We start from the raw sequence: 20,151 nt of genomic DNA, 5'->3' as shown, positions 1-20,151 counted from the left end.
CTATAAACGACACATGGACAAGAATACTATTCCCATAGAGGTTAGTCTAGTTAATTCCTGATGGACCGTATTTCGTTCAGCGTTACGTTGTACATAACACGGTCAGTCAGAAACTATAGACGACATGGACGACATGGATGCCATATAATATTCCCAATAGTCACTCAATTTTACTTAGCTAGAAATAATGTCCACAGACTCAAATCTGTCAGCACGTCTCTACTGTGAGTTTGTTGACGCTATTGGCCGGTCAGGTTTGTTAAGAAGCTCCATACACTAGCAATATTTGTGGCCCAATTTTAAACTATTATTGGAAACGATTGTCATGTCATCTAAATCTGTATTACTATGCATCAAACGCGTAGAAATGTGAAACACGTTTAGTGGTGGCGGTATGTAGTGCATAATGAAAAGGCGTACTACGAACATTTATTTCAAAATGAGCCCTGTGATATTACAATCTACGTACGTCCTAACCATGTAGTTCATATCATAAGCCTGCTTATATACATACATATGTATCGAATACACTAGCTACACGTATAGCGTTTATGTACGTATTGATTGCAAGCACGGTAGATTTGAATATTCATTTGTTTACTGCCCGGTTATGGGGGTGAACTCATGAATATATTCTGAACTAAATGCAAATGTATTCAAATCACTTCCGACTCGCAATCTGAACTATTTTTCAGATCGAGTATAATCCGATTAGACAGGCGCTAATGGGAAAGTACAGAAACGTCCACCTCATCAGCATAAAAGTACAGAATTGAACTCAATCTGAACTATAGTACGGAAAGTGTCGTAAACTGTACTATTTTTTCTACTAGTGTATAGAAGTTATGAAAGAAGTCCAGACTAAGATGCATATGAGAGATGTTACTGTGAGTAACAAAACATTGAAGCTGTGCATTTGATAAAGGACATCCTCTGTGAATGCCAGTTATACTATCAAAAGAAATTAAAGGTGTCCACGCATATGTAAGGTTGGTGGTTGATGCTAGTAATGCCAATTGTGTAACTAATTAAGATCTTGAACCAGATCTCTAGTAATTCAAAGCAATAGTCTCCTATAAGTTGCACCGACAAGACTGCAAGTTCTTAAATGAACAACGGAAATATTATAAAGAGCCAGACGGACGGATGGACGGACGGACGGACGGACAAACGGACGGACGGACGGACGGACGGACGGACAGACAGACAGACAGACAGACAGACAGACAGACAGACAGACAGACAGATATATACATAGACAGAGACAGATTAGACAGACACTATTTATATTATACACAGAATAATACCGCCCTAAATAAAACTCACTCACAAATACTTCCGGGAAATTTGTATAATATTTTGAGGGTACAAGAATGCTGGGTATTCCTTAATCATTCTATGGATTTGGAATTTCTCTTAGATTGGCTATGGGTTGACAGAGACAAGTCCAATTACATTCCAAACAGTCAGAAATGATCCTATAGATATTAGGGTATCAACAGTTGGCAAACCTATAGAACACACAGAGGTAAGTCTTCTGCGCAGATTTCAACTGTGTCAGACTACAATTAAATAATGAGTACCCGGTCTTTCTTATGTAAACGTTTTCTAATTTCTGTATATATATATATATATATATATATATATATATATATATATATATATATATATATATGTGTGTGTGTGTGTGTGTGTGTGTGTGTGTGTGTGTGTGTGTGTGTGTAATGGTGTGTGGGTGTATGTATGTATGTAAAGTATGTATGTATGTATGTATGTATGTATGTATGTATGTATGTATGTATGTGCATGTGTGTCTGTGTGACTGCCCATATGAATTTGTGTGCATGTGTATGTGTATACATGGTTACGCAATATTCTTGTCTACGATAACATGTCAAGCATTATCATCTACGATATAAGTTAAAATGTGCAGGTTATTAAGTGCAGATATGTATTTAAAACTACATGGTTTTGTAATTTTGTTTTTCAGGCTAAAATCATTGACCCACAATCCGGTAACGTCGTTGGTGTGGAAACACCAGGGGAATTGTGTACAAGAGGTTATACAACAATGTTGGGATATTGGGAAGATGAGGGAAAGACAAATGAAGTAATTGGGAAAGATAGATGGTTTCACACTGGGTAAGACCCTATCACTGCAGTGAAATAAACAAAAATGTGTATACATTGATTTTTCACAGAAACATATTGACTGAACCTTCAGCTGCATGACCTATCGAAAACAGATATTTGCTTCCAACTTTTCCTTCATAACTTTTATAAGAGATCGTTGACCATCAAGTATATACACATAGTCAAGTTTGCCCGAGTTTAACAAGGTCAATGCATAAGGGACTGGTCAGTTTCTTCGGCCTGGGGGGTCCGGTGGATTGGTAGGGGGGTCACCCTGTTTTTGAAATTGGCAGTGGGGGGTCATGCTGTTTTGTAAATTGTGGATATGGGGGTCATTGTGTTTTAAATTGTGATGGAAGAAAAAATCCTTTCTACAATGGCATATAGCCTTGTCTGGAATGTGGTACATGTCAATATTTGTTCTTGTCCCTGTTTCTTACATGAATTCTTTAATATTACTTATTAGTTCAAACATAACTATACATATACATATACATGTATTACCTAGCTACTACACTAGTTACAGAACATGTCATGTAAATGCTTGGCTCGGTTTCACAATCAATGCTTCACTTATATTGCACTTTGGGGTAAAAGTGAACTTGAAGGTTTCGTAATGGCAATTTTCATAGATAGTTTATAAATGAAGTTAATCTAAATTGTTCTACTCGTCATGTTATTGACACTACAAATCACCACATCTCATCAGATTCCAGTTTCTATTATACACTAGGTATGACCACCTAAAGTTCTCTAACATACCGGTGACTTTATTATACATATATTAATGCCCCTATACTAATGTTACATGTCTATTTTATGTGATATAGGAAACTCATTTAAAACGTACATTTACGTTAGCTTTTCGAAGCTTGGAAATATTACCTCAAATATTACCTTAGTATCTCAAGCAAAAAACTCCATATCTGCCAGGGGAAAACCCCAAGGACTCCCTCACCCCCAGAGGTCACTCATGCATTCAACCAACAATCAGATGCACCAACAACCTTTTTACTGTCATAATGGTATTAAACTTTTCTTAAATATTTTCACCCTATTCTAATTTGAGATGATATTGTCTTTTCAAGATGTGAAATGTTTGCCAAGATAGTCTAAAATTGCCTTAATCTCCAAATCCCCCCTAATGATACTACCATTAGATGTGCTGACCTTTACTACATGTATATAATGATGCCATTTAACTTTTTAAGAACATATTTCAACCCTTAGTGTAAGTTATAAAGAATAGTTTCTGATACTTGCTGTCTTGTAAAGCATGGATTAAGTTATTGCTTCAAAGGGTCTAAATAGAGTAAATATTGGCTATAAGAGTAAAAATCCTCCAGGGCTTCTAGAGGGAGACCCCCTCAGACCCCCCGCATGAGGTGGACATATCCCAGTCTCAAGCTCTTCCCCTCTTACTGTCAAGATCCTATCAAACTATATTTCAAAAATATTTCAACCTTATGTAGTTGCTTTTTACATGTTGGTGCTGTCTTGTAAAGCTTGGAAATTATTGTCTGAAAGGGTCTGAATAGTCTCAAAATTGACTTTTCAGAGTTAAAAACCTCCTGGGCTTCTAGAGGGAGACCCCTAGGACCCCCCCCCCGACACGAGGTGTACACATTCCAGTCTCAAGCTCCTCCCCCTACCTCTAAGGACCCCCCATGACAGCTGTACATATTCCCTTCTCAAGCTTTCCCCCTACATTTCATGATCAAGATGCTATTAAACTCCTTTTCAAATATATTTACCCTGTGCAGTCAATAATTATAATTATGATAGTGCTCACCCGGGATCTTATAAAGTAGATGCAAGACAGTCAAGCAGTCCACACTGAGTCACGATCAAAAAATACCTGTCACTCATGCGAATATCATATATGGGGGGGGGGGGTCATCATGTTTTAGAATTAAGTGATAGGGGGGTCAGCCTGTTTTGGGTTTTACAGATAGGGGGGTCAGTGACTTTCTGTCGGCCCGATTTAAGAATCCACCGCCCCAGGCTGGAGAAACTGACCGGTCCCTAAGTATATCAGTTATTTCATATATTCAATGAAAAAAACCTGTTGTCTTCTGTTTACACATGATCTTCACAAACATCTTTTAGGACTTGAGATATAAATTCATAATTCTGTTTTCTCATAAGTGATATAGGATTAATGAATAAAAATGGATATGTACGCATTGTTGGAAGGATAAAAGACATGGTGATCAGAGGTGGTGAAAATATCTATCCTGTCGAAGTTGAACAGTTCCTGTATACACATCCTAAGATTGAAGATGTACAGGTTGGTTTATATTTGAAATCGATTAGTTGGTGGAATAAACATAACATATGCACTCTGGCTATGTGATACAATACCGAGAATCTTTTAAGAGCCCTCAGGTCACGCTGTTTACCTTTCATATCAAAACAAACACATTTATATAATCGTTACTGGTGATTTTTTCTCCAATTGACACACGTGCTCTGGCATTTATATGATACTAAGTTTTTTTACAGAACACTCAGGCTACTTGTTTTACTTTTGATATCAACGAAAACATGTGGTTATGCAATCATTACTGAGGAATTTACCACATTTGTTTAAATTCGATCAGCCATTTTCAGAAGAATTGAATTCATCCTTAATTTAGCATTATTGCTTCATCAAAGTATGGGTGTCAAGTCGGATTGCATTGGCCACGGACTAACAGAACACTTAGTGTGTATGTTTAAATATGTATTATAGAATTTCCCATTAAATAACATACTATGACTTTATTTCCATAGGTGATTGGTGTACCAGATAGTAGAATGGGAGAGGAATTGTGTGCATGGGTTAAACTCAAAGCAGGTCAGAGAGCTGATGAAGATGAAATCAAAGACTTTTGTCGAGGTCAGGTAAGTCAAAGTCTGAAGAGAGTTACAGACATTTTGTAAGCATTTATCCAAGGTGAAATACTAAAAGTTGGTAAGTACTATGTGCCAGTCAATGTATAATCACATATACTTTATAATGGTTCAGAAGCAATTGCAACTGTTAACTACAGACACATGGTAATTATGTTACACATGGTAAGGAATGGTAAGTGTGACTCTATTAATGCTTACCGACTGTTTGTGAGGTTGGGAAAATGTGATGACTGCTGATAATTACAGACACGTTGTGAGGATTGGTTATTATGACTCTACTAATAATTACAGACATTGTATGGAGTTTGGTAAGTAACCAGTCATATGGTGATGACAAATAATTTGTAAGGATTGGTAAGTGTAATTAAGTCAACTGATAACTGCAGACATTTTGTAAGGTAAGTAAGTGTCAGACAAATGATAATAACAGACACTTTGTAAAGGATTGTTACCTTGTGATAATTTGTATGACACTTTGAAATAATTGGCAAATATACATCTACTTACAAATCATGTACAGTAACGGTGGTGAAGTTATTTCATTCTTTCTTAACACATACACACTATTGCTTAAGCAGTGATACATATGAAAGTTATTTTTTCGTTTTGATCTTACAAATTATTAAACCCAATTGCATCTTTTATCCTGTTACAGATTGCTCACTTCAAAATACCACGGTATTTCTGCTTTGTGGACTCCTTTCCACTGACTGTGTCAGGAAAAGTTCAGAAGTTTATCATGAGAGAGGAGTCGATACCAATGCTTGGACTTGATAAGCAGATTTAGAGAGTGGGGTTACGGGGTACGAGATAATGGGATATATTGAGATGAATTAAACAGGGTAAACATTAACTGGTTGGACTACAGGTGTCACGTGAACAGTGTAAGAGTTTGTAGTTAGACTATGAATTGGGTACTGATTTTGAATTCAGAGAAATCTGGGAAACAGGGAATAGTTAAAAATGGATAAATATTAATATGCAACACAGTTTCTATGGGTTTCTTCATCAGATATTTTAAAACACCGGTGTAACATTTAAAGAAAATTACAAATGTATTTTTATTATGACATGTTAAAGTGAATCATCGTATACCCAGACAGTAGTAATGTGGTAAAGTTACTCAGAATAATTTAGCTGTGAATTTTCCTTTTTCAAAAATAAACATTATATAGTCCTTTATTAGTATTTTGTATGCAAAAATCAGAAATGTACATCTGCAAGGAAAATGCATAATAATAACTTTTTGTTTAGAACAGAAGATAGAAAATTGGACCAACATTTCCGAAGACACACTCTAGTCCAGTCTCCCTTTCAACAAGATGACCCACTATTCAGATCATGTGATGACAGGGACACTCATCAATTCTGTTAACTGTCCTTGTATATGTATGCAAAATAAAAACATGTCTTACATACCCGGTACATGGTTATTAATGGACAACTCAACACAAAAAGATACTACTTCAAACATTTCTTTTCTAAATTGGACATTCATAATCATTTACTTTAAAACTATTTTACACAATACTGTTCGGATTCATGTTCGACAATTCAAGTGATGAGTTCTGTTTTGGCCAATAATAGCAATATACATTGTATGTATGTATGTATGTATGTATGTATACAGGCATGCATGCATGTATGTATGTATGTATGTATGTATGTATGTATGTATGTATGTATGTATTATTGTGTGTATGTATGTTTGTGTGTATATATGTATGTGTGTGCGCGCATGTGTGTGCTGGTGTGTGCATTATATTGGACGGGTGGATTGGTGGGTGGGTGGGGGGTGGTCAACCAGTTCTTGAAAATGTAACTGTATGACTGCTTCTGAACTGCGTTTTTCCCATTTCTTACATATGTGTTTAATATTATTTCATCTATAAATTATGTTCAACAACATACATATTTCATCAACTATACTAGTTATTGTACATATCGTGTTAATATAGTTAAAACTTGAATTAGATTTCGCTTCGAAAATCTGTAAAATTATTGACTAAGAAACCTCCATTACCCCCACCGAGTTCTTCCCATGTACTTTTATATTAGTTATTACATGATGGTGCAATCGTGCAAGGCGAAACATAGACAAACAGGTCATGAGTCATGATGAAATACTTGGCACGTGTATATGATATATATGGATATCGATATCATTGTGTTTTACAAATATGATTTACAGGAGAGAGTGTTTGTCGTCGCGATGGAAAATTCCCCCAACCTACCTCACGCCGGACAAAAATGACCAATCCCGTATATCTGTTGGTGTCTCTTTGAGTATGTGTTTTTATGTGTGTGAGTGCTATCCCACTGCATGTGTAATTACATGCACAATGAACACTTGGGCCATTTGAAAATAGGACAATGAAACATTGACCTTGAATGAAAAGGTGTTAAGTGACACATGGGAATTAAATAGTGTCAAGCATATGTATACACGTAGAGTCTAAATTATGTTTATCATATTTGTCTGTGATCTCGGAGAAGATCTTAACGTTAATGTTTTTGTTGTTGTTGTTGTTGTTGTTGTTGTTGTTGTTGTTGTAGGTGGGTGATGGTGGTGGTGGTGGTGGTGGTGGTGGTGGTGGGGTGTGTGTTTGTGTGTGTTGACAAGTTGATCTACGATAGGGAGATCGTTGCTTTCAAACCAAAGTACAATACCTTTATGACTGAAATGATAAAAATAGCGCCAATGGAGTTGTAGCACAACTGTATTTGTCTGTTGTTATGGGTGTGGTCTTGTTATAATTACTAGGCATATTTGCATACATTTTTAATCTTTACAATATAAACCATCACTTGTATGTTGCTATTGGTGTGTTGTTATTGTTGTTGTTGTTGTTGTTGTTGTTGTTAGGCATATTAACATTCATTTTTAATTCACATGCATAACTGTCTCTGTTTTTATCCTTGTAATATGCATTATCACTTCACAGTTGCTAAGGATGGCCATGGTTGCTAGGGCCAGAAAATGCAAAGATGGGGAATGTCACAATTTACTTGGCACCATTGTATTGTCTAATATTGCATTAATTTTTTTTTTGAGGGGGGGGGGGGTTGTCATCCCATCGCTGCCACCAGTTCCAAATCATATTGCTGCTATTCAGGATAAGGTTTAGGGTGAAGTACCATGATATAAGCCTACATCAATCAAATCACTGCAGATAACATGTAATGAATTCATTGTCAGCTGTGGTGTGAGCAGAAGATCACAGGTGTAAAACGGGAGGAGTTGGGTAAGATACTGGGGATAATGTTGTGGAGATGTTAACCATCACTCCAGATGATGTCAGGAATGTGCCAAACTAATCATTGGGAATTGAATTGTGGCCTTCAGCTCAGCCAATGAGATCCAAACACAGGTATTTATTAATGCATTGCCCTCACACACATCCACATGACAGTGTAGAGGGAAATAACCAATGCCTTTAAAACTTTCAGCATGGTGGCAGCGGTGAGATGAAGTCCTTATCATTGCTTCTGTGACTCGCGTCCTTTTAGATATCTGCCAGTATTTAACTCACGTTTTGTACTACTTCATTGGAGAGAGGGTCATGATTTAGAGCGTGACATACTTTTTAGCATGATGGGGTTGGGAGGGTCACGTTTCATACAGCAGCCCGATCGAGCCTGATTTTTCCCCGACCCCCCCCCCCCGTTGTAATAACAGAAGGCGAGCTCCCTTACGACACCGTCCAAAACGTGCTCCACAGAGGCGTTCCATCAGCAGAAATTTATATGTGCTCTGGCTTGCGAGATTCCATTGCATACACCACAACTCGAGTCATATCTAATCATATGAGTGGCTTTCGATGGGCATCATCGACAACGACAAACAGCACAAATCTCACGTAAAACTGTGAATGTCAAACAAATTTAACTCTGCTAATATTTTTCTGATCTCTTCTGCCGAATCGGAAAATACCATCAGACAGAACTCCCGCTTAGTATTATTGATAAAGCGCTGATGGGCTTTAAGCTCCGTTCCCCGATCGATTTAGCCTACTGGAGTCCCCACGTTAATGTCGGCCGGCTTTGGCCACTGGTCAATGACAGATGGAGAAAAGATACAAAGTTATCGTGATCACGATTTGATTTCACTATGCTGTGCACATTGCTTATTTGTAACCCATTTCTCATTAGTAAAAACGTGTTTTATTGAACTTTCTTTTCTTTCAAAATTGTCGTATCATGATTAACCTGAAACTTTCTAATAGGATTGAACTGGCTTAAATATATTGCTACTATTTAGCCAGGAATATTGATTTACACGTGCATTATTGACACTAGAAAATGGTATGTGCATATTCGGCAACTTTGAATTTCAGACCCAGTTTAGAAGAGAAATGTTTGAATAAGCCCTGATGAGTACGTTTATGTATCTCTATACCTATCATCATGTTCTGAATAGTGGGTTATCTCGTTGACAGAGACTGGACTAGAGTGTGTCATCAAAAATGTCGGTACAAATTTTCCATCTTGTGTTCTAAACAAACGGTTATATCTATACATTTTCTTGCAAATGTACATTTTTGATTTTTTTTTCTATACAATATATTAATAAAGTACTATAATATGTATGATTTTTTTGAAAATGAAAATTTACAACTAGATTATTCTGTAGTAACCTTACTATAGTCTGGGTGTAAGATGATTCACTTTAATAGTTCATAACAAAATACATTCGTCATCTTCTTTAAAAGTTACAAATTCATCTTAAAAATCTTTGACATATATATTTTAAAATTCACAAAGTGTTTTGAGGAAGATTAAGAAAAGTAATTCCCTCGACCGTTCACACATTGTGCTCAATGTAAATAATTTGTTGTTCAACCCCTAAAAATATATTGCTGCAATTGTACCCATATTTATCCATTTTTAAACTTTCACTGTTTCCCAGAATTCTCTGACTTCAAATGTCCATCAGTACTCCATTCCTAGTCCATTAAGTCTTACTACAAACTTTTACAATGTTCACGTGACACTCGTAGTCCAACCAGTCCATGTTTACCCTGTTCCTTCTATCTCATCATCCCATACTTTTACCCTGTAACCCCACTCTCTATATCTGCTTATCAAGTCCAAGTTTTGGTATCGACTCCTCTCTCATGACAAACTTCTGAACTTTTCCTGTCACAGTCAGTGGAAAGGAGTCCACAAAGCAGAAATACCGTGGTATTTTGAAGTGAGCGATCTATAACAGGGTAGAAGATGGAAGTGGTTTAATTTGTAAGAACTAAACGAAAAAGTAACGTTACTATTTATCAATGCTTAAACAATAGTGTGTACAAACTATGTGTTATAAGAGAGTATGAACCAATGAAACTAGACATTCACTCACCGTTACCACACACGATTTGCAAGTTACACTTATTGACCCTTACAAAGTGCCTGTTATTATCATTTGTCTGACACTTACTTACCTTACAAAATGTCTGCAGTTATCAGTTGACTTAATTACACTTGCCAATCCTTATACACATTATTTGTCATCACCATATATGACTGGTTGCTTACCAACCTACATAAAATGTCTGTAATTAGTTGTAGAGTATTAAGCACTTACCAATCTTAACAAAATGTCTGTAATTAGTAGTAGAGTCATACTTACCTATCCTCACAAAGTGTCTGTCGGTGTGTCTGTATTTATCAGTCTAGTTATATTTTGCAATCTTCTCAAACTGTCGATAATTATTAGTAGAGTCACACTTACCAATCCTTACCACGTGTCCGTAGTTATCAGTTGACTGTCACTTATAAACCATTACAATGTATCTGTGATTATGAATTGACTGGTACTTTGTACTTAATACTAACTTTTACAAAACTATGTGTGGTAATTTTTTAGCATTTCATTTCTTATGCTGTAACTCTCTTCAGACTTTGACTTACCTGACCTCTACAAAAGTCTTTGATTTCATCTTCATCAGCTGTCTGAGCTGCTTTAAGTTTAACCCATGCACACAATTCCTCCCCCATTCTACTATCTGGTACACCAATCACCTGTGGAAATATATTCATAGTATATCATTTAATGGGAAAGTCTGTAATACACATTTAAACGTACACTAAGTGTTCTGTTAGTCTATGGTCAATGCAATCCGACTTGACAGCCAAACTTTAAAGAAGCAATAACACTTAATGTATTCGTAGGAGAAATTCCCTACTTATGAAAGTGGCAGATTAGACTTCAACGTAAATGGTAAAATTGGGAAAAAAATCACTAATGAGGATATAGACATATATTTGGTTTAATATGGAAAATTACAAATGTAGCCCAAGGACTCTCAAAGTATCTACTTATCGTTACCAGAGCATGTGTTTTGTTAGGTTTTATTATGTAAACCAACCTGTACATCTTCAATCTTAGGATGTGTATACAGAAACTGTTCAACTTCGACAGGATAGATATTTTCACCCCCTCTGATCACCATGTCTTTCATCCTTCCAACAATGCGCACATATCCATTTTCATCCATTACTCCTATGTCACTTAATAGAAATAGAATTATGAATGTATATGTCCAGTCCTAAAATCATTTGTGGAGGTAATGCGGGAAAACAGAACACAACTAGTACTTTTGTTAATACTGAATGTAAACATTTACTGACCTTGTTAAACTCAAGAAACAAACTTGAATTTGTACATAATTGATGGTCAACAAATGTTTTCTAAAAGCTATGATGTAAATGTTAAAAGTAGAATGACTGTTTAAAATAGGTCATGCAGCTGAAGGTTCAGTTAATATTTCATGTGAAAAATGAACGTATACTTATTTTTATACATTTCACATTGAGCAACAAATATAGTTTCACAGCAGTAATGGGGGCTCACCCAGTGTGAAACCATCTATCCTTCCCAATGACTTCATTTGTCTTTCCCTCATCGTCCCAATATCCCAACATTGTTGTATAACCTCTTGTACACACTTCCCCTGGTGTTTCCACAGCAACGATGTCACCTGTTTGTGGGGCAATGATTTTAACCTGCAAAATGACATTTTACATTACATCGATCGTAGTGGTGTGACCACTACAGTTTTCCTCATAGTTTACATCGTATATAAACGTTTGATGTCGCACTTGTGAGTGTTCATTTAGGGGGAGATGAGGGTTTTTTGACCCAAATTACTTGAGCGTGTGCGACATAATTATAAACAAGAATATGGTTTGTACACACACACACACACACACACACACACACACACACACACACACACACACACATGTACACACACACATGTACATGTACACAATATGTGCTGTCACACACTTCATATGCACACATACATACATACATACATACATACATACATACATACATACATACATACATACATACATACATACATACATACATACATACTTGTACTCCGGCTGGGCGTTAGATTTCGACTGACAGTTACAATCAGGGAAAAGCGTGAAGACAGGTGTATGACCTGTATTTACCCGGACGGCATTTATTACTTGTATACATACATACATACATACATACATACATACATACATACGTACATTCATACATATATACATCCATCCATCCATACATACATACATACATACATACATACATACATACATACATCCATCCATCCATCCATCCATCCATCCATCCATCCATACATACATACATACATACATACATACATACATACATACATACATACATACATACATACATACATACATACATGATATTGTACATGTGAATACAGTAATTACAAAACATTGAGATGAAAAGCAGACCTACCTCCGTGTGTTCTACAGGTTTGCCAACTGTTGATACCCTAATATATACAGGATCATTTCTGTCAGTTTGGAATGTAACTGGACTTGTCTCTGTCAACCCATAACAAATCTAAGAGAAATTACAAATCTATAGAATTATTAAGGAATAACCAGCATTCTTGTACCCACAAAATCTTATACAAAATTCCTAAAAATATTTGGATAAAAATAACAGTCACTTAACTTGTTGGATTTTGTTCTTGTATTAGAATTGGTGGGCAACTACACTGTGTTATGTTCCATGATTGATTACAAATAAGAATAAATGCTCATATGCTAATTGGGGAAAACGTCGGTCTACTGAATCTAAATACCCTCTACCCAAGAGGTAATTGTTAGGTGTGCCATGTTTAATAGATTTTCTACTACTTCCTGTATATCGACATCTGTTGTTGATTGATCTTTTACTTCCCAGTTGCTATCTCCGCCAGCAGGAGTAAGGTGAAGATTTTGGTTTAATATTTGTCTGTCTGTCTGTCTGTCTGTCTGTCTGTCTGTCTGTCTTTCTGTCTGTCTGTCTCTGTCTGACTGTGTATGTCTGTCTGTCTGTCCGTTTATAATTGTTCATTTGACAACTTGTAGGGGTGTAGTTGGCAACTGCTTTGAATTACCAAAGATCTGGTTCAAGATATGGATTTTACTAAAGATTTAAGTTACACCAATGGCATTACTAGCATCAACCACCAAGCTAAAATATGTGAGGGCGTCTTTCAATCTCTTTTGAATAGTATAACATTTGCAGAGGTATGTCCTCTATCAAGTGTACAACTTCATATATTATTCTTACTCACAGTAACGCCTGTCATATACATCTTAGTCTGGACTTCTTTCATAACTTCTGTAGGACATGGTGAGCCACCCATAACTCCAGTACTAAGACTAGACATGTCATACTTATCAAAGTCTTTATGATTCAGCATGTCAATAAACATGGTTGGAGTACCATACTGTGATGTACATCTGTAGCGGTGAATACCAGATAAAAACAAAAGAACTCGTATAATTAAACAAAGACGGCAGTAATCGCAAATGAACAACTTTGACCTCGCTAGCTTTCCGAGAACTACATTTTGGAGGTTTTCATGTGGGTTTTGATTTGTGGTGTTATTTCATATACACGAGTATGGTAAAGACTTACAATATATTGAAGCACAGTCCCTTCAAGGTTTGTCATTTTAGGCACAAAATTAATTAATATCTTTCATGTTCATGATGATCATAGGTTCATAGCTGTTGGTATTTCTTTTCTGTACATATCAGAAAACTTTCATGAGCCTAATGTCCATTAATTCCCTTACTTGTAATGTTGTACTGCTTGTATGGCTGCCAGAGGTTCAAAACTTGGTGATGGGTAGACTGTAGTAGCTCCAAATACCATACTTGATAAACTGCCAATTGTCATACCAAAACAATGGTACAGTGGCACTGGAATGTTGATCACATGATCCTGGTAGTGGAGGAAAAACGTAACAACATATTATGAATGGTAAAAGCTAAATGTGTCGGTATTCACATTTGGTTGAAATATTTTGTAGCTGCATACCTAATATTACACAGAATTTGTTATAGTTGTTTCGTATACACACATGCATGCATACGTACGTACATACATACATACATACATACATACATACATACATACATACATACATACTCACTTTTACAGATAGAAATAGATTCATAATTTCTAATTTTACAATTCTTTATTTATTTTGTAAGAATATAGAAAATATGAGGAGACACTGATCCGATGAAATGAACCATTAAATTTTACACATTGTTATTACTTTCAAGTGCTTTCTTTTTCTAAAGACATGATCATTTGAACTTACTCTAGTATGGTAGCCCATTGCTCTGCCACTGGCGATAGCGTTATTAACAACGTTATGGTGAGTTAGTGTCACACCCTTCGGATTCCCTGTTGTGCCCTAGTATTGTTATAGGAAAACAATGAATAAATGAACAACAAGTTACAGAAGATGTTAAAATTTCAAGATATGAAATACCGATTGGAAGATTGACTTTCTCAAAAATCGATTTAAAAAAAAATAATTGAACACTTACAATCAACAGCTGAAATGTAATTCTAACTGTCCGGTATGTAATGACTTCCAGGGTACTAGTAAAGATTTACCCATTTTATGAATAATTTATTGTCATTACAAAAGTGAATTATGTCACTTTGGACTTGGCCCACAAATAAGCCATGGGAGATAGTCACATTACATTCATATGAAAAGATGAAATAATTCCGGAATTTTTCATGAGTAGCTTTCTAAACATTAGGGTTTGCAAATTTGGAATTGTTATGGATTTTTTTATATCTTAAACGTGATGATGTAAACTTATAATTACTAATATAATTTCAGCTATTTTAAACGTTTCATCAGATTTATACAATGCGGTTAATAATGTATGGTCAAAATGGTGTCGACTTGAAATGAAATTGGGGAAACATGTCACACCATATATTTCAATCGGGACCACTTACAATGCCAGAAGTAAAACGTAGGTGAAAAGAATTGTAGAATTTTATTTTGTCTCGCAGAAAGGATTGGTAAAGCCTTATCGAATTATATTTAATATTTCTGATAATTCTGTAATATGTTAATACTCACTGATGTAAATTGTATATTTATTGGGTCATCAAAGTTAAGATTGTCTTGAATTTCTTCTACTTCATTGAAATGTTCTTTACTAGGTGCTTCCATGACGTCATCAAATATATAGGCTCCTGAGAAATGACCTTGTCCCAACATGATGACTGATTTCAGCTCAGGTAGACTGTCAATGGGGGGGGGGGAACAAAAAAGGTGAAGCTAGATTTTAATATGTGTCTTTGATGCTGTCATTGCTATGGAAGCTAAGAAGAGTCATTTTTATCGACTCTGCAACACACAGCCTTTATAAAATGGAGCGAAAATAGTAGAACATTACACAAAGTCTTCAGAGAGATTAAACATTTACTCTGGAGCCTAGCTCAACAGAATTGGCCTTTTGAAATAAAAATCAAGATGAACATTCTGAAATGTATTATAGGAATTTCTTTTACTAAAAGTTAAAAAGAATGTATAAATCATCATCAAGCAAATGTGAAATAAAAAGTTAACGTACTTTTTACTTTTTATGTCACCAGGATGAGATTTTTCTAGTTCTGGACAGATTTCACACAACATTGCCCAATAATCCTGTGTCTTAAAGGTCTGTGCAGATACGAGTGTTTTGCAACCAACCTGGAATGAAAATGTATGTTTACAATTATTTATTGTTTTTCATAGTTATTCTGATATGCAAGATAATAAGATACCCGAACCCAACATGACAGTATTACTAAGTTACCCATTCTTTATATAGTTTAGAAGTTATTGGAATATTTTTCATCAAACAATTCTGGCCTTGAAATAATACTCATTCATAAATTGTCTTCTGATGATCGCAACAGCGTGAAACACTGTGTAGCGATCCGCGACTCCTTAGTATCTTTCTTGATATTGTGTTATTATGTATAACGCTCTTGAGTATCATTTACTTTTGCATAGACATTTTACATATACTGAGTTTATATAATATTTATATATATATATATATATATATATATATATATATATATATATATATATATATATATATATATATATATATATATATATATATATATCCACATGACCACTTTACAAGTTACTTTTAATAACAAACCCTTCACAAAGATAGACCATTTTTGTCTGGTGAGAGGGGGTTACCCCAATAGGAAGGTGAACGGTGATTTGCTGGCTAGAAAGGGTTACTTTTATGCAAATTACCTGAAAGATTAAGACATGTACATTCCATGCTTATGACATGTGACCAATCCTCAAGTAGAAGTTGGAATTCACATTTGAAAATTAAGATTACGCAAATCGAAAACGCCCCCAACGGCTAAACAATCTTTATTCTGCCCTGCGGTAGGGCAGGTGTGCAGTAGGATCAGTCCTGGTGCTTGACAGAAATGCAGTACTCCTGTAGTATTGAAATTCAGGGTCGCTGGACTGAAATTCAGGACAACAGCAGCACTGAATTTCAGTCCAGCAACAGTCCTGAATTTCAGTGCTGCGGCTGTATTGAATATCAGTCAAACAGCAGACGACTCTCCACGAATTAGTGTCTATAAGTATAATAATCTTACCTTTTTTAGTGCATATTCTAATTCCATCGGTCTGTAGGCAGGATTGATATTAACTTGAATAGCCCCAATACGTGCTGTTGCATACTGTGTCAGCACCCATTCAATTCTATTAGGTGACCACATTCCAACACGATCCCCTCTCCTGATTCCAATGGCTAATAATCCAGCTGCAAGTCTATCAATCTGAAATAGACAGCCCATGCCCATAAATATATATCTTGGTGTAGCAGCGTGGAATATATCGAGGTGAGTGTAACTTCTGATGTTTGAGCCTTAGCATCATCGTGAGTTTGCTTATTGATGTCAGAGCTACAAGTGAGTAATCTAATTTAATTACGTCATTTCCTGCATATTTTCCAATAAATGTAGGGAAAGTTCTCTTGAATCTGGTACTTTATATAAAACTTACCAACTTACTAGTCTGGCTTTTACAAAATTCCGTCAACTGTATAATTACTACACATATATCTATATCGGTTTCATTACCTCCTCTTTCAACTGTACATATGTTTTCTCAATTCCATCTCTACAGAAAACCACAGCAGTCTTATCCGGATACTTCTCTGTTGTTGTATCAATCATGTTACCAATAGTCTGCCCAATCAGTGGTGTGCTACCAGCAGTGTGTGCATAGCTCTTGGTGTATTTCTGATGATGACGGCTTTAAACAAACACCAGTCATATAACAAAGCAAGGAAAGAACAAAATATTTTTTTATCAAGAACTAAGATTTCAAAATACTCGTGTAACTCACTGAGTACTGCTGTTGGAAAATGTCACGTCTCAACAAGGTGACTTGCAACTCCAGAGAGACAGTGAATTGTTGACTGTTGCATTGTCATTTGACCTAAATTAAACTCAAGAATGTAGTGACATTGGACGAAAACCATTCGTTATAGGAAACTGCCACACCAACGAAAACAAGAAACAATCACCCCCCCCCCCATGTAATCTAACCATTCATAAACACGTACACAAATGCATTTAGTAAAAATTGACAAAACGGTGTAATGCATATGCAAATAAGGCTAGCTAATATATGATACCAAATAGCGGATACGATTAATGACTACTAAGTCCGTATCAAGTTCATGTTATATATGTTATATATGTTATATATGTTATATATATATATATATATTATATATAATATATATATAACATATATATATATCATATATATAAATATGAATATATATATATTATATATATATATATATATATATATATATATATATATATAACTCGGTGAGTATCAATCTGCTATAAGACAGTGCTCTATACCGCAGTGGCAGAGCGTAATAGTTTTGGTAGTACTGGAACTCTTTCTTGGGTGTAACTCGGAGTTTCACGCATATTGCGATCATCAGACACTCTGTGTCTGATGATCGCAATATGCGTGAAACTCCGAGTTACACCCAAGAAAGAGTTCCAGTACTACCAAAACTATATATATATATATATATATATATATATATATATATATATATATATATATATATATATATATATATATATATATATATATATATGTTATATATAGGTATTCTGACGTTTCGAATGAATATTCTTTAACAAAATACCAAGGCAAGATACAAGTAGGTTACCACCTGACATTGTATATATATGTGTTCCAATAAACGGTCAAATGCGCAAAGAAAGGTCTAAAAATCTGAAGCAGTTCTATCGGAAAGGTTGTCATCATTGCCTAACCCTCTGACAATAACACATTGAGTCTACCCTTTTTGATTGGGTCCAGGTGAATTGGAGTGCAGAAATGTTCGTTAATCTATATACAAAATGTCTGCATGCCAGACGTCCTCACCGGTCTTCCATACATGTGAGAATAAGGCACTTAAATATCGTTATGCTAATTATTTATGCTGTATTTGTAACGATATATAGGTGACTTAGGCTCACATATTAATGTGGCCGTCTGGCAGGCAAACATTTTGAAAAATCCACTCTGAAAACCAGACATAGTCATACAGTCAGTCCTTGGAAGTGATACTGCCACGGTCGACAGGTCATATATAACTTACCATGATGCTGTCATGCATCTAGTCGTTGTAGAGATTTGGGTAGATGGTGTCAACACAGATCCTGGATGAAGACCTTGCACACTCCTATTGACACAATGGCCAACAACAATATTTGCAACCAGTCGATTCATTAGTGCTGTGAGATCATGTACAAGAACTGACCTGGTCACTATAAGACGAAAAATAGCTATTTGGACATTAAGTCAGTACAAAGTCTGGCGGTTAAGGCTGGAGTCAGAATTTACGGCAGAGGGGGACCTGGGGGGAAATTGGGAGAGCATGAAGAAAATTGAGGGTTCAAAGGGGGGCATGAAAATTCTGTTGGTCTGAAGGGAGGGGGGCGAAAATTTTGCTCATGATTGAACCAATTTAAACCTCGGGAGCGGTCGTTTACCGAGTAAATTAATAATTTTCTCGCGGCTTCGCCGCAATACCTTCTAATACGTATATTCAGTGGTAAGTTGGGTAACAGCCATGCGAATATATTTTGTGTATGCCTTCCTCTGTCTTACTGTTTGTGTGTCTTCATATCTCTCTCCCCCCCTCCTCTCTCTCTCTCTCTCTCTCTCTCTCTCTCTCTCTCTCTCTCTCTCTCTCTCTCTCTTTCTCTCTCTCTCTCTCTCTCTCTCTCTCTCTCTCTCTCTCTCAAAACCACCTTAATCTTATATTTCAAAGAGAAATGGGATAATCCGTGTGATACTCGTTGATCCTGGAGTTGTGATTTCGATAAGATGATAAGATTGAAAAATAAATTCCCCTAGCCCTTTCCCCCTTGTAATTACTGCTCCCTAAATAAGTGCAGTTGGTGTAAGTAGCTTCCCACGGAGACGGCACAGTTTATGAGGATACCCCACTGTGTCGGAAGTATAAAAGACATATCCGTCAGTCAGTACATAAATACCGAGGCAGTACATAACCGACGAGTATGGCAAATCTCAGACAGGGTTGGACTAAGAATATATCTGTTGGTCAACGTAATACAAACTATCTACCAACCATATACGTCATATCAGTGACACATAACAATAAAGTGATTGATTACCATGCATGCATTCATTCATTCCTTCATTCATTTGCTCACACACGCACATAAACATATATAAGTACAACATAGACCTA

At 35.9% G+C, this 20,151-nt stretch overlaps 1 protein-coding gene across 1 annotated transcript; it reads right to left on the bottom strand.

The window, feature by feature from the left end:
• Positions 1–9,796: 9,796 nt before the first annotated feature.
• On the bottom strand, positions 9,797–19,163 carry LOC144435133 (medium-chain acyl-CoA ligase ACSF2, mitochondrial-like). Its single transcript, XM_078123697.1, has 13 exons — positions 19,033–19,163; positions 17,477–17,651; positions 16,991–17,173; positions 15,943–16,061; positions 15,447–15,612; positions 14,661–14,756; positions 14,127–14,275; positions 13,620–13,788; positions 12,791–12,898; positions 11,876–12,027; positions 11,391–11,532; positions 10,933–11,043; positions 9,797–10,234 (listed from the first exon to the last, which is right to left on the bottom strand). Exons 1-13 carry the CDS (start codon positions 19,161–19,163, stop codon positions 10,103–10,105), a joined length of 1,833 nt encoding a protein of 610 aa, XP_077979823.1. The 3' UTR covers positions 9,797–10,102.
• Positions 19,164–20,151: the final 988 nt, after the last annotated feature.

The sequence above is a fragment of the Glandiceps talaboti genome, chromosome 1 (assembly GCF_964340395.1).
Source record: "Glandiceps talaboti chromosome 1, keGlaTala1.1, whole genome shotgun sequence".
Taxonomy (NCBI): Eukaryota; Metazoa; Hemichordata; class Enteropneusta; family Spengelidae; genus Glandiceps; species Glandiceps talaboti.
The sequence above is the reverse complement of the archived record's forward strand: the minus strand, read 5'-3'. Positions and strand labels throughout refer to the sequence as shown.

Bases quoted from the DNA above. Each gene is read 5' to 3' on its own strand.
- LOC144435133 (XM_078123697.1), bottom strand. From the start codon at position 19,163: ATGAATCGACTGGTTGCAAATATTGTTGTTGGCCATTGTGTCAATAGG. The intron at 17,652-19,032 runs GTAAGTTATATA...GTTTGTTTAAAG, and splicing joins AGATGCATGACAGCATCATG to CCGTCATCATCAGAAATACA. The intron at 14,757-15,446 runs GTGAGTATTAAC...TAACAATACTAG, and splicing joins TAAATATACAATTTACATCA to GGCACAACAGGGAATCCGAA.